Source organism: Blennius ocellaris (genome assembly GCF_963422515.1).
Source record: "Blennius ocellaris genome assembly, chromosome: 11".
Lineage (NCBI taxonomy): Eukaryota > Metazoa > Chordata > Actinopteri > Blenniiformes > Blenniidae > Blennius > Blennius ocellaris.
Window position 1 is genome coordinate 3,020,889 of NC_137660.1, and position 16,577 is coordinate 3,037,465.

General features: G+C 43.1%; 1 protein-coding gene across 1 annotated transcript in view; it reads right to left on the reverse strand.

Annotated features, from left to right (window-relative positions):
- lrrk2 (leucine-rich repeat kinase 2) overlaps window positions 1-16,577 on the reverse strand; it is a 143,804-nt gene that overhangs the window by 112,831 nt on the left and 14,396 nt on the right. The window contains 5 exon segments of the mRNA XM_080505514.1: window positions 1-83; window positions 238-357; window positions 6,285-6,416; window positions 6,915-7,049; window positions 11,464-11,598. The exon segment at window positions 1-83 is cut by the window's left edge and continues 78 nt beyond it. Coding sequence (XP_080361640.1) covers window positions 1-83; window positions 238-357; window positions 6,285-6,416; window positions 6,915-7,049; window positions 11,464-11,598 — 605 coding nt within the window.

The window sequence follows — 16,577 nt, forward strand, 5'->3', positions numbered from 1 at the left end:
CTGCTGCTTCCCCCTGTCCTCCTCCTCCTCGCCGTCCTCCAGGCCCTGCTCCGCCACCACCTTGTTCTGCACCATGGCTGCAGCTGAAGGGTTCACGTCAGAGTGGAAGGATCAATAAAGGCCGGAAATATGCCAATCAGTGGACAAACTGGGACAATGTGCTCCTCGGTGTCCGTCTGGCTGATGACATGAGGACGTAAATAAAGCAGTAGATGTAGTTGTTGAGTGTTTCCTCACTGAGGTCGGCCAGGCAGGACAGGGCGGCGGCCTGCAGCGCCGCGTTGTGGGGGAACGCCTGACAGGCTCTCAGCGCCGCCCGGGGGACGCCGTTTACCACCAGGATGTTGTGGTAACTCTCTGGAAGGCAACGGACAAACAGTGAGGACTCCTCAAACTTCATCTGAACAAACTAAACTACAGCATCGGAAGGTTGGAAGTGAAAACACGGCAGCACAGAGAAGCCAGGAATAAAGTGTGTCCACTGCGTCATCATAAAGTCAGCAGGTTGCTCAGCGACTGCCACAGTGAGCGGCTCTACATGTTGACCTGGAGTCACTTTCATCCAAACTCCGGAGTGTCGGCAGGCCGTCAGTGGAAATCAACTTGAGTTATGTTCATTCTGCAATTTTTTGAGTTTATTTTAAGTTGAAATGACAGCATATTATGTATGCTTTTATTTTGAAATGACTTGCAAGTGCCGTAAGTCGGAAGTGACTGTCGAAAACAGAAGAAAACACCACAGACGTCTATGGACAGTGACGTGTGCTCTGGAAAGGTTAAGAATTGAGTTCATCGTGATTACATTGCAAGAGCACCCGGTTTATAAGGAGACAAGGTTCGTATTAAGTTTGTTAAATGTTTCTTAAATGTAGGTTTCTTTCATTTTACAGACCTCGTGTTTATCTGCTTTGCGTTATAGTAATTGTCTTACCACTAGAGAGTGCTATTGCATTTTAGTACAAGTAGGTTTACCACAAGGTTATTTCAATGTTTAAGTTTCATTGTTATGTAAGGTAAATGTATTTCATTTAAGGCAATGATTATAGCAAACGGTTAAGGGTAAACATGCTGTTAAGAGTTGCTAATTGTATGTTTCTGTTGTACATTGGAGCTCTTACGGTGTGTTCACATACAAAGTTCAATAAAGGTTGTGAACCATCAGTTTAAGAGACCGTCTTTAGACCGCGGATGCTACATATATAGAAGAAGTTTAGCAACATGGGACATGTGACACTATCTACTACCGTGACTGTTTGATGGATTACAACACACCAGCGGTGTCAAAATCTCCTTCACAAACCGATTTCTGTTTTAGTTTTCTCCTGGTTCTCAACTCATGAGTCTGCAGTTGTTTCTGAATGGAGCCGTTTGGTGACTTGGTTGTTTTTAGTCACGTTTCTTGATTTCCTGACTTCTGCACTGCTGCCACAAACCTTGATGTTGTAATAATGAATGCAAAATGATCTGCTATTCAAATTAAAGCTGGTTCAATAGTTGGCCAGATTAAAAAAAAAGAAAAGGACAAATGGCTTTTAAAATGTAAGTGAAGCAGGTCGACCAGCTCTGGAGCAAATGAGCGTCACGCCAGCAAGAGCAACTATTGTCTGACGTTGTTCTGTATCTTTAAACAAAATCTAGAATCGTCAACAGCTGATCCATAGGCATTGAAGAGGCTTTTACTTTGAAAATCAAAGCTCCTGTCAGTGTCTCAGATGTAACATTTATTATGGGCTGAGATCTTATTTGAGCTGAATTAGATCAATATACAATAGAACCTCTGGGAAGCGGCCCCGGTAGGACCGGACACCCTGTACTGGGCGGACGTCTATTAGTATATAGAATCAATTCTAGTATATAGAATCAAATCTCTATTCATGTTAAAGGAACTGCCTATGTCTGGTTAGTTTAGGAACCTACTTGTTTATGTCAGCTTCTTTGCCGAGGTTGAAGGATCTACTTGTACATTTCAAGCTGAGCGACACCATAACGGCCAAAATACCCGATTATTGTTACATTCAGACGTTGTGGTGTCGGGAGATTCGTTTTGAGAGCTGAATAACTGCAGCACGGTGCTGCACTGTGAAGTTCCACTCTGGCAGCCCCTCCATGCTTTCTGCATTCCGTGGCCGCGGACCTTGTTCAGGCCGCCGCTGCTCCACGATTGTATCCATACGACACTCTGGATCAGTGTTTTTCTACCTTTTTGAGCCAAGGGACACTTTTTTGTTTGGAAAACTCTGGAGTCACACCTCCACCCGAAAATATTAAAATGTTAAACTCTGTAGCCTCTATTAACAATATAAAGTCTTTCTCATCAAAGTTTGATCAACAGGAATCCAGTAAATCCAGAAAGCAAGGACTTTTTTTAATAGTGACTCCCTCAGTGTGAAACCTGGACCTGATGGATGAAGAGCTGAGATCCTGGTTTTCAAAAACTTCTCCATCACTGTCACTGACACAGTACTTTGATACAAGATGGTAGCAGGAGGTGGAGATGAACCACACTGACGTCTGTCACTTTACATTTCACCGGCAAAGTTCTGTGCTGCCCTCTAGTGGTGAAGAGAATTGTAGCATCACGGAGTTGGTCGCTGCAGGGCATGATGGGAGTTCAGGTTATGTGTTGCCGGAGGTTATCGAGGGTTATTGTTGGGGTTGTTGTGTGTCCTCGTTTGTTCTTGTGTTGTGTTTTTGTTCCTCGGTTCAGATCGTTCCTTATTTCCTCTAGTTTGGTTTGTTGGATGTTGGTGTGAAACCAGGAGAGAGAAATGTGTTGTGTGGAGTCTCATCCTGTTATGAAGTTCTGGTTGTGTGTGTTCATGTCACAATAAAAGCCTCTGGTGTTCAGCTGGCAGAATAGAATCTCAACTCAGAGCAATTCTTCCTCGGTGCTCGCCACAGTATTTATACTAGATTACTCTGCACATTGCTCTACCAGCTGACAGCGGCTGTGAGAGCAAATGTTTATTTTTGAAAAAATGTGAAATTGTATAATTTCCCAGGGCTCACCTGACGATCTGGAGGAACACCAGTGTGCCGCGGCGCAGTGGTTGAAATACACTGCTCTAGGATCACTTCCATGGTGTTGCTTAACGGAACGGAACGATCCAGAAACTCTCTCCACTTCTGCTGCCAGACGTTCTCCACCTTTCCTCCAGTACTTTATGTTTCACTTCAGGAGTTCTGAGCCTCTGGCTCTTTCTTTGCTTTTAAACTGTGATTGTTCAGACGGTAGACGGAGGATCTGCTCACACAAGAACCCAGCAGCTCTAGAACATGAGCAGTTGGTGTGCAAAGGTCTCATGGTCACAAAGATTGAGCTGCACGGTTGATCTCAGAGAGTCGGAGTGGAGAGCAGCGCACAGGGTGGATGACGGTTTTGACGTCACGCGTAGTTTCACGTTCCCTTAACCGCAGAGGACACAAGACCTGTGGGCCAAAACCCACCAGAACCCGTCTGGTCCCACCCAGCAAGGAGCTTATAGAGCATTTATACACGTTTTATTTACATTTCATGGTATTTTGCACCAGAATGTTTCATTAAAATTGACTTTATGTTGAGATTGTAATCATTTTCAGTTCTAACTGTCTACTAACAAAACTATAGACAATGTCTTTACATACACTGTGACACAACAAAGAAAAACTTTGAAGTGTGAATTTAAAGGTTATAATAATATTTGACCAGTCTGGTTACTCAAGATGAACCTGGACTGTATGTGGTCCCTGAAGTACTTTGAATATTATTTAATCATTATCTTGTATACCTTGGTATACATGTAGAAACATCGTATACATCTTTGTATTGGTTCAGTTATGTGCTTTTTTATGTGCTTGTTTGGTTCCTTCAATATCAACTGGTCCTACAATTTGTCCCTGTGACCCGTCCCTCTGAAGAGAGGACACCTGTCTTCAGGGGACACTTGGACTTTAGGGCGTCCCTCCATCAGATGTTTTACTGTTTAGGACGTGTTTCTACTCAAACAAAGTTCCAAAGCTTTGTGTTGTATAAACTCTTATTTCTGTTTAGTTCAATTATCTCTGATCTGATCAGTCCTCGTCTTCAACTTTAACAAAATCCCCCCTTTTGCTTTTGTTTTCAATTCATTCATTTCATGCTGGATGGACAAAACATGGATGTATGCTTGGACAGACGAGTCATTTGTCACCGTGAAACAAAGGTTTCTGACTTAAAATAGATCAGAATGAGAAAACTACCACAAATTCATTGATTGGAATTAATTTGAAGTGTTTCATGGAACTTTACCACTATTTCTGATTAAACTGTTTGAATAGAGGACGTCAATTCATTTCCATTGCTCGTTGTTTTCTTTCCTTTTTCATGCTAGATGATAAACTTAGTTGGAAGCCACACATAGAATATATGAAAAATTAATGATCTAAAACTATTGGTATTATTTATAAAACAAGTGACTTTCTGAATAAGAAATGTTTGCGAATGTTGTATTTCTCACTTATTATGCCCTATATGACAAACTGTGTTGAGGTTTGGGGAAACACATATAGAACACATATAGACCCTATCATTAAACTCCAGAAAACAATTATTAGAATAATAAATAAAGCTTCCTATAGAGAAAATACTAATAAACTATTTATACCCTCTTGCACATTAAAATTTAAAGATATAGTATATTTAAAAACATTAGAAATACTATTTCGAATAAAGAATAAAAGTCTCCCCACAGCTATTAAATTTTTTTTAAATGAAGAGAAAACAACTACAACTCAAGAGGACTGTGTAGATTTGAAAAAGGTGGTGTGAGAACCAACGTTATATACAGATGTTTCTATTCTGGGAGCAGGTTTATGGAACGTCTCAGTGAATACTTAAAACTGTGCAAATCACTGTTCTGCTTCAAAAAAACAGTAAAAAGAAAAATAATGAATGTTACAATGAACAATAATTTCTGTTACTTCTTTTTGTTTGTTTGGTTTTTTCTCATGTATTACTTCTGTTATGTTCCATATTCATTCTTTCTCCCGTACTACGACTGCTATGTTTATTATTATTATTAGTTTTTTCTTCTTTCTCCAGTTGCTTTTTTAAAATGTGATTCTATTTTTTGCATCACTGGTGTCTGGGGTAACCACACAGGTTTTTAAGGGAGAGGCTAAAATAAGCCTCGGCTTCAGCCGATACCCATTTCAGTTACAATTACCGTATTTTCCGCACTATAAGGCACCGGATTATAAGGCACACCTACATTGATTGACATAATTTACAACTTTGTTCATATATAAGGCACACTGCATTATAAGGCGCATGGAATAGACCAGTGGTCATAACCTTTATAGCTCAAAGCCATTAGGTTACATTTTCCACTGATTCTAACACCCAGAGAGGTGCACACACTTTATTTTGATAGTCCTACCTGCAGCCTATGCCAGGAGGACACTACACACAAAACCTTCTTCACTACTGGTTGACAACTTACAACTACCGGTAATAATAATAATAATAATAAACTAAACTACATGAACTAAGCAACAAAAACACAACACAACACAATTATTACCGACACCACAAACCAAACATAACCCCCAATAATTGCATTTAAAACACCACAAACACCCATAATTCATTGCAGCTATCGGCTGCACTGAGGAGCTCAGGATGCAAGGCATGATGGGAATTCATGTTTTGTGTTGTTGGAGGTTATTGTGGGTCGTTGTTGGGCTTGGTGTTGTGTTGATTGTGTTTATGTGTTTTTGTTCCCCAGTTTAGGGAGTCATTATTTCATCTAGTTTATTTTGGTTTGTTAGAATGTTGGTGTGCAACCATGAGTGATGAAGGTGTTGTGTGGAGTGTCGTCCGCTCTGAAGATCCGGTTGTGAAGTTAGAGTTGTCAAAATAAAAGCTTCTGGTTGTTAAGCTGTCAAATAGCAGCCTGGAGTAGAGCAATTCTTCCATATATAAGGTGCACCACCGGGTTATAAGGTGCACTGGCAGCTTTTGAGAAACTTTGAGGTATTTAGGTGCCTTATAGTGCGGGAAATACGGTATATTGTGGAAACAGTGAAAAATCACAGGTGTGTGAACTTGTACCATGAACTGCACAGAAATTCTTCAACTGCACTTCTACTGAAACTGTAACCGAAATAAACCATTCATTCATTCATTCTTTTTCCCTTTGTCATATTTGAGAGGTCATTTTTAGAGGAATGATGTATTTCAGCTGCAAAGTTGTAATATGTTTTTAGCAAATATCAAACATGTTACTGGATGGATGTCCTCCAACGTGTCTCTCCGGGGGTCTGACCTGTGGTGAGCCTCTTGAGCAGGCAGCAGGCCGTCTCCTGGACGTCCTCCACCTGGGGGAAGGCGTCCATGGTGGAGACGACCAGGCTGTAGCACCGAGTGCCTCCTGACATCAACACTTCCACGTTGCTGCCTGCACAAAAGAAGAATGAGGGTTTTACTGCTGAGCAGAACTGTGAACCTTGATTCCATCAATAACTTCATGTTCAGTGTTCAGAGCGTCAACAAAGACAATGTGCAGAAAACACAGAAGATCGCTCAACCGGGAGCAAAGTGAAGCAGCAGCCTGAAACCCTACCGTGACTGTCCCAAATCACACATCTGTGAAGGACAGTCGCATCAAAGTGGAACCAAGAAACAGGACCAGCACTTTGTGGAGCCCACTCAGAGTTTACATCGTGAACAGAAAAGACCTTGGCAGTGTTTTGCTTTAAAGGAAACTTCTGCTCATCGTTTACCAGATGTGTCAGATTTAGAACTGGTTACTGCCACCAGAGGGTATAACCAGACCTTACCGGGCCCAGAGGGTATAACCAGACCTTACCAGGCCCCGAGGGTATAACCAGACCTTACCAGGTCCAGAGGGTGTAACCAGACCTTACCAGGCCCAGAGGGTGTAACCAGTCCTTACCAGGCCCAGCGAGGGGGAGCAGAACCTTCAACCCCCGGAGGAGCAGCTGAGAGGCGTCAGGGAACCTGTGCAGGGCGGCCAGGACCACCGCATGGTCCTTGTTCTCCACGAACTCCACCAGGTGGGCGTCGCTCACTGCAACACCGAGACACAAGGTCATTAATAGAGACTGAACTGGTCACACCAGGAAGGCAAGGCAGTGTATGGTCACCATCTACCTCTGTGTTCACTATCCACTACTGTGTTCACTACCTACTACTGTGTTCACTATCCACTACTGTGTTCACTACCTACTACTGTGTTCACTATCTACTACTGTGTCCACTACCTACTACTGTGTTCACTACCTACTACTGTGTTCACTATCTACTACTGTGTTCACTACCTACTACTGTGTTCACTATCTACTACTGTGTTCACTACCTACTACTGTGTTCACTACCTACTACTGTGTTCACTACTGTGTTCACTACCTACTACTGTGTTCACTATCCACTACTGTGTTCACTACCTACTACTGTGTCCACTACTGTGTTCACTATCCACTACTGTGTTCACTACCTACTACTGTGTTCACTACTGTGTTCACTATCTACTACTGTGTTCACTACCTACTGCTGTGTTCACTATCTACTACTGTGTTCACTATCCACTACTGTGTTCACTACCTACTGCTGTGTTCACTATTCACTACCGTGTTCACTACATACTACTGTGTTCACTATTCACTACCGTGTTCACTATCTACTACTGTGTTCACTACCTACTACTGTGTTCACTATCCACTACTGTGTTCACTACCTACTACTGTGTTCACTATCTACTACTGTGTTCACTATCTACTACTGTGTTCACTATCTACCTCTGTGTTCACTATCTACTACTGTGTTCACTATCTACTACTGTGTTCACTATCTACCTCTGTGTTCACTATCTACTACTGTGTTCACTATCTACTACTGTGTTCACTACTGTGTTCACTATCTACTACTGTGTTCACTACTGTGTTCACTACCTACTACTGTGTTCACTACTGTGTTCACTATCTACCTCTGTGTTCACTATCTACCTCTGTGTTCACTATCTACCACTGTGTTCACTATCTACCTCTGTGTTCACTATCTACCTCTGTGTTCACTATCTACCTCTGTGTTCACTATCCACCTCTGTGTTCACTATCTACCACTGTGTTCACTATCTACTACTGTGTTCACTATCTACTACTGTGTTCACTATCTACCTCTGTGTTCACTATCTACCTCTGTGTTCACTATCCACTACTGTGTTCACTATCTACCTCTGTGTTCACTATCTACCTCTGTGTTCACTATCTACCACTGTGTTCACTATCTACCTCTGTGTTCACTATCTACCTCTGTGTTCACTATCTACTACTGTGTTCCCTATCTACCTCTGTGTTCACTATCTACTACTGTGTTCACTATCTATCTCTGTGTTCACTACTGTGTTCACTATCTACTACTGTGTTCACTACTGTGTTCACTATCTACTACTGTGTTCACTACTGTGTTCACTACCTACTACTGTGTTCACTATCTACCTCTGTGTTCACTATCTACTACTGTGTTCACTACTGTGTTCACTATCTACCACTGTGTTCACTATCTACCACTGTGTTCACTATCTACCTCTGTGTTCACTATCCACCTCTGTGTTCACTATCCACCTCTGTGTTCACTATCCACCTCTGTGTTCACTATCTACCTCTGTGTTCACTATCTACCACTGTGTTCACTATCTACCTCTGTGTTCACTATCTACCTCTGTGTTCACTATCCACCTCTGTGTTCACTATCTACCTCTGTGTTCACTATCTACTACTGTGTTCACTATCTACCTCTGTGTTCACTATCTACTACTGTGTTCACTATATACTACTGTGTTCACTATCTACTACTGTGTTCACTATCGCTCCTGCTCTCTGAGGAGGTGAGTTGCTGGCATACCCATTTGGTCACTACCACTTTGTGTGGTCACTACCTACCCGTGTGGTCACTACCTGACTGTGTGGTCACTACCTGCCCGTGTGGTCACTACCTCACCCGTGTGGTCACTACCTGACCATATGGTCACTACCTCACCCGTGTGGTCACTACCTGACCGTGTGGTCACTACCTCACCCGTGTGGTCACTACCTGACCATGTGGTCACTACCTCACCCGTGTGGTCACTACCTGACCGTGTGGTCACTACCTAACCGCGTGGTCACTACCTAACCGTGTGGTCACTACCTGACCATGTGGTCACTACCTCACCCGTGTGGTCACTACCTGACCGTGTGGTCACTACCTAACCGTGTGGTCACTACCTGACCGTGTGGTCACTACCTGACCATGTGGTCACTACCTCACCCGTGTGGTCACTACCTGACCGTGTGGTCACTACCTAACCGTGTGGTCACTACCTCACCCGTGTGGTCACTACCTGGCCGTGTGGTCACTACCTCACCCGTGTGGTCACTACCTAACCGTGTGGTCACTACCTAACCGTGTGGTCACTACCTCACCCGTGTGGTCACTACCTGACCATGTGGTCACTACCTCACCCATGTGGTCACTACCTAACCGTGTGGTCACTACCTCACCCGTGTGGTCACTACCTAACCGTGTGGTCACTACCTCACCCGTGTGGTCACTACCTGACCATGTGGTCACTACCTCACCCGTGTGGTCACTACCTGACCGTGTGGTCACTACCTGACCCGTGTGGTCACTACCTAACCGTGTGGTCACTACCTGACCATGTGGTCACTACCTCACCCGTGTGGTCACTACCTGACCGTGTGGTCACTACCTGACCGATGCGAGTAGCAGTGTGGTTGCAGTGGTTTTATCCACAGAGAAAAGTCTCCGGTGGTTTCTAACTCATGGTCACATAGAAAATGTTCACTACTGTTGCGGGTCAAGACAAACAGTAGGTTGACGTGAGTTTTGCGAAATAAGAATAATGTCTTCATAAAGAGAAGGTTGTTTTGTTTTGTTCTGTTTTTTGAAACACGATTTTTAGGAGCTACTGTTGCTGAGTCATTTTCCCAGCGTCTTTCTCGGCCTGTCTAGAAATTCTGATTACATTTTTCTAAATTTTGAGTTCAGTAAATAAAAACAATATTTTTTTCCCCCTGAATTGTCTTTTATTCCACTGTGATAATAATTGGCTAGCTCTGCCATCCAGAATGCTAGATACAACTAATTTATATAATAATGGCCAATAAGGTGAACATTTTGAACATTTTAGAAGTAATAATGCCAATAATAACTGTCATTTCCATTTCCTCTGCGGAGCGTCGTCATGATCGAGAGGCGTCTTTCTTCAGCCTCCACAGGAAGTCAAAGCTTGACTTCTCTATCTACAAACCTTTAAGACACACGAGGAACAAGCCTAAAGAACGTCAGGCGTCAACATGGTCTTGAAATTACAAAGCTCTGAATCTGACAAAACATCTGTGGGACATGCTGGACATTTAAAGTCCCAGTGAAATGAAAGTTCCACCTCCAAAACACTCTGGTGTCTCTTCTAGAACATTTTCCTGCTAACTGGCTGAAGGGTCAAATGTTAAAACTCGGCAATCTGTGAGAAAATAGCAGATAAACGTCGCTATTTCCTCTGCTGGGCGGAGCTTCTGACAATAACAGAGTGACATCACGAGTTGTGCACACGCCCAAGTTGTGTTTACATTATGGAGGATCAGAGTTTTGACCACGAAGAGGCTGAATTGAACCATATTTCATCATCATGGTCATTTCAAACCCAGTGATTGATGAAGAAGACACAGAAGGTGGTTCTGCCATCGGTGACCCCGTCTGGAACATGTTTGAGGAAGCAGAAGACGCTTCGTCCTCCATTCGTCCTCGTCTCCTCGCCTCAGCAGCCGCCACTTTTCACCTTTGAGGCTTTGAGGCTCCTGACTGTTGGCAGAACGACCGACTTCCTGGATCCAACACGTCCAAGAGCTAGAAGACTGAATCACTGAAGATGAGTCCAGGTGTTACTTGATCATCTACTAGCCGCTCGAGCTAGCGGCTCCTGCTAGCTGCTAGCCGCCCGAGCTAACAGCTAGCCGCTCCCGCCGCCCGTGCTCCTTTCCTCCTCTCTCGGTCTCTTCCAGGCTCAATCTTTTGTCAAGGCTCATAAAACGCCGACTAGAACTTCCAAACACTGTTAAAACTTGGATATTTAAGAGGAAACAAGCCGATATAAACACAACAGATGGAGATCTGCACAACTCTTGACGTCACGCCCACGAAGAAGGATTCCCCCGACTTCCTCGGCTGGAGATTCAAACTTCAAATAACTTTGTTATGTGACAACAGTGGTGGGGCAGAGTCGGAGGAACCTTATAAGGAGTACCACAACTATCGTTTTTTGTAAAGTAGTGTTTTACATTTCACTGGGCCTTTAAGTCCCAAATGTGAGATTTAAAGACTCGACTGCTTCTCTGTGGACGGACCTGGAACGCCGTTGCCTGCTGACCTGAACACACTGTGTGTCTCTTCTGGTCTGCCAGAGGGGAAGACGAGTGTCGGCTCACCTCGGTCCAGAAGCAGCTGCAGAGCTTCACAGCCCTGGAGCTGCACTTCTTCAATGACAGGAAACGTCTTCATGGCCTGCACCACCAGGGCGAACACATCGTCTTCCTCTTCCAGCACCATCAGAGGAGTCAAGTCTGTGAAATCGTGACAAAGTCATGACTGTTGAGTTCATTTTTAACTTGGTTTTAGTTTTACAGTCTGTTAGAGACTCACATTCACAAAAGTATTGAAGTCATTAGAACAGTGTTTTTCAACCTTTTTGAGTCAAGACACACTTTTTTCTTTGGAAAACTCTGGAGTCACACCTCCACCTGAAAATGTTAAAATGTGAACCTCTGTAGCCTCTATTAACAATATAAAGTCTTTCTCATCAAAGTTTTATCAACAGGAATCCAGTAAATCCAGAAAGCAAGGACTTTTTTTAATAGTGCCTCCCTCAGTGTGAAACCTGGACCTGATGGATGAAGAGCTGAGATCCTGGTTTTCAAAAACTTCTCCATCACTGTCACTGACACAGTACTTTGATACAAGATGGTAGCAGGAGGTGGAGATGAACCACACTGACGTCTGTCACTTTACATTTCACCGGCAAAGTTCTGTGCTGCCCTCTAGTGGTGAAGAGTATTTATACATGATTCCTCTGCAACACACTGTCGCTGTGAGAGCAAATGTTTTTTAGAAAAAATGTGAAATGTGATAATTTCCCACGGCTCATCTGACGATCTGGAGGAAACACCAGTGAGCCGCGGAGCAGAGGGTGAAGAACACTGACTTAGAGGACAGAGAAACATGAGCGGACTTTAGATTTCAGAACCTCCGTCATCCCCCCAGGTTGTATTTTTATTAAGTGATGAATACATATATACAGTCCTTCAGCCACAGTCAAATAATCAAACAGTCACATAATAACGGGGCAACAAGTTTGATCGTTTTTCCAACTCTGCCTCATTCCTTAAAAGCTTGGAGCCATTTTTACCTTTACCTTTTTAACCTTTTGCTTCATCATACAGCTTTTAGTTCATTCCTCTTATCCAAGAGGAAGTTTAGCTTCACATGACAACAAATGAATGAAAACCCAACAAATATCTGAACGATATTACCCACCAGCAGACGGCTCCTCAAAACCAGACTGTTCTGTTGTCCTGAGTCCCCCAAAGGAAGGGCGACGGAAAAGCGTCAACCTTTGGAGCGGTTGTTTCTGGAAAATCCAAAACTCTTGCGGTGGAAAGACGAACCTTAAAGGACTGTACCACTCTATTCCCGCACTTTTAGTGCGCTGGAAACGGGGCTTCAAAGTGTTGGTCACTCTGAAAGACCTATATATTAATAAACAGTTTGCCACATTTACTCAGTTAATAAACAACGTTTCTCTTCCCTCAACACATTTTTCAGATTTCTGCAGATGAGGAATTATGTCCACCAACGTGTGTCTAATTTTGAGTGTCTCCCAGAATATAAAACCATTTAAAACCTTTTGTTGGGGCCACCAGAATGTAGAACACTGGTCTCCGGCTTTTTAAATCTATTCTTGGAGGAAACAGACGCTACTACACACTCTGGGATACAGGTTGGAGATGAGGTTTGGAGGGAAGGTCTTGTTAGGATCTGGTCCTGCTCTATTCACACCAGGCACAAGTTAATCCCATTTAAACAGGACAGGATTCACAGAATCTTTCCCATCATTTCTCAACTCCCGTCAGCTCACAATCGATGGAGTTAGCATAAAAACAGTCCAGGAAGTTACGTTTCTAGATGTTGTTGTAGACGAAAAACTAAATTGGAAAGCTCATATTGATTATGTAAAAAGAAAAATCAGCAAAAGTATCGGCATTTTATATAAAGTTAGAGATTTGTTTGATTGTAGCCTGTTGAATCTGCTTTATTCCTCGATGATTCTCCTTATTTCAGTTATTGTGCTGAAGTCTGGGGTCATACTTCTACCAGTACCACTAATACTTCTACCAGGACCACTAATACTTCTACCAGGACCACTAATACTTCTACCAGGACCACTAATACTTCTACCAGTAGTACTAATACTTCTACCAGTACCACTAATACTTCTACCAGGACCACTAATACTTCTACCAGGACCACTAATACTTCTACCAGGACCACTAATACTTCTACCAGTAGTACTAATACTTCTACCAGGACCACTAATACTTCTACCAGTACCACTAATACTTCTACCAGGACCACTAATACTTCTACCAGGACCACTAATACTTCGACCAGGACCACTAATACTTCGACCAGGACCACTAATACTTCTACCAGGACCACTAATACTTCGACCAGGACCACTAATACTTCGACCAGGACCACTAATACTTCTACCAGGACCACTAATACTTCTACCAGTACCACTAATACTTCTACCAGTACCACTAATACTTCAACCAGGACCACTAATACTTCGACCAGGACCACTAATACTTCTACCAGGACCACTAATACTTCTACCAGGACCACTAATACTTCGACCAGGACCACTAATACTTCGACCAGGACCACTAATACTTCGACCAGCACCACTAATACTTCGACCAGGACCACTAATACTTCTACCAGCACCACTAATACTTCTACCAGCACCACTAATACTTCTACCAGTACCAGTAATACTTCTACCAGCACCACTAATACTTCTACCAGCACCACTAATACTTCTACCAGCACCACTAATACTTCTACCAGGACCACTAATACTTCTACCAGTACCACTAATACTTCTACCAGCACCACTAATACTTCTACCAGGACCACTAATACTTCTACCAGGACGACTAATACTTCTACCAGGACCACTAATACTTCTACCAGCACCACTAATACTTCTACCAGGACCACTAATACTTCTACCAGGACCACTAATACTTCTACCAGGACCACTAATACTTCTACCAGTAACACTAATACTTCTACCAGTGACACTAATACTTCTACCAGGACCACTAATACTTCTACCAGTAACACTAATACTTCTACCAGGACCACTAATACTTCTACCAGCACCACTAATACTTCTACCAGCACCACTAATACTTCTACCAGCACCACTAATACTTCTACCAGTACCACTAATACTTCTACCAGGACCACTAATACTTCTACCAGGACCACTAATACTTCGACCAGGACCACTAATACTTCTACCAGGACCACTAATACTTCTACCAGGACCACTAATACTTCTACCAGCACCACTAATACTTCTACCAGCACCACTAATACTTCTACCAGCACCACTAATACTTCTACCAGCACCACTAATACTTCTACCAGCACCACTAATACTTCTACCAGCACCACTAATACTTCTACCAGCACCACTAATACTTCTACCAGGACCACTAATACTTCTACCAGCACCAGTAATACTTCTACCAGCACCACTAATACTTCTACCAGCACCACTAATACTTCTACCAGCACCACTAATACTTCTACCAGCACCACTAATACTTCTACCAGGACCACTAATACTTCTACCAGGACCACTAATACTTCTACCAGGACCACTAATACTTCTACCAGGACCACTAATACTTCTACCAGCACCACTAATACTTCTACCAGCACCACTAATACTTCTACCAGCACCACTAATACTTCTACCAGGACCACTAATACTTCTACCAGGACCACTAATACTTCTACCAGTACCACTAATACTTCTACCAGGACCACTAATACTTCTACCAGGACCACTAATACTTCGACCAGGACCACTAATACTTCTACCAGGACCACTAATACTTCGACCAGGACCACTAATACTTCTACCAGGACCACTAATACTTCTACCAGGACCACTAATACTTCTACCAGCACCACTAATACTTCTACCAGCACCACTAATACTTATACCAGTACCACTAATACTTCTACCAGGACCACTAATACTTCTACCAGTACCACTAATACTTCTACCAGGACCACTAATACTTCTACCAGGACCACTAATACTTCTACCAGGACCACTAATACTTCGACCAGGACCACTAATACTTCGACCAGGACCACTAATACTTCTACCAGGACCACTAATACTTCGACCAGGGCCACTAATACTTCGACCAGGACCACTAATACTTCTACCAGGACCACTAATACTTCGACCAGGACCACTAATACTTCGACCAGGACCACTAATACTTCGACCAGCACCACTAATACTTCGACCAGGACCACTAATACTTCTACCAGCACCACTAATACTTCTACCAGCACCACTAATACTTCTACCAGTACCAGTAATACTTCTACCAGCACCACTAATACTTCTACCAGCACCACTAATACTTCTACCAGCACCACTAATACTTCTACCAGGACCACTAATACTTCTACCAGGACCACTAATACTTCTACCAGTACCACTAATACTTCTACCAGGACCACTAATACTTCTACCAGCACCACTAATACTTCTACCAGCACCACTAATACTTCTACCAGGACCACTAATACTTCTACCAGGACGACTAATACTTCTACCAGGACCACTAATACTTCTACCAGCACCACTAATACTTCTACCAGGACCACTAATACTTCTACCAGGACCACTAATACTTCTACCAGGACCACTAATACTTCTACCAGTAACACTAATACTTCTACCAGGACCACTAATACTTCTACCAGGACCACTAATACTTCTACCAGTAACACTAATACTTCTACCAGGACCACTAATACTTCTACCAGCACCACTAATACTTCTACCAGCACCACTAATACTTCTACCAGGACCACTAATACTTCTACCAGGACCACTAATACTTCTACCAGTACCAGTAATACTTCTACCAGGACCACTAATACTTCTACCAGGACCACTAATACTTCTACCAGGACCACTAATACTTCGACCAGGACCACTAATACTTCTACCAGGACCACTAATACTTCGACCAGGACCACTTATACTTCGACCAGGACCACTAATACTTCTACCAGCACCACTAATACTTCTACCAGCACCACTAATACTTCTACCAGCACCACTAATACTTCTACCAGTACCAGTAATACTTCTACCAGCACCACTAATACTTCTACCAGCACCACTAATACTTCTACCAGCACCACTAATACTTCTACC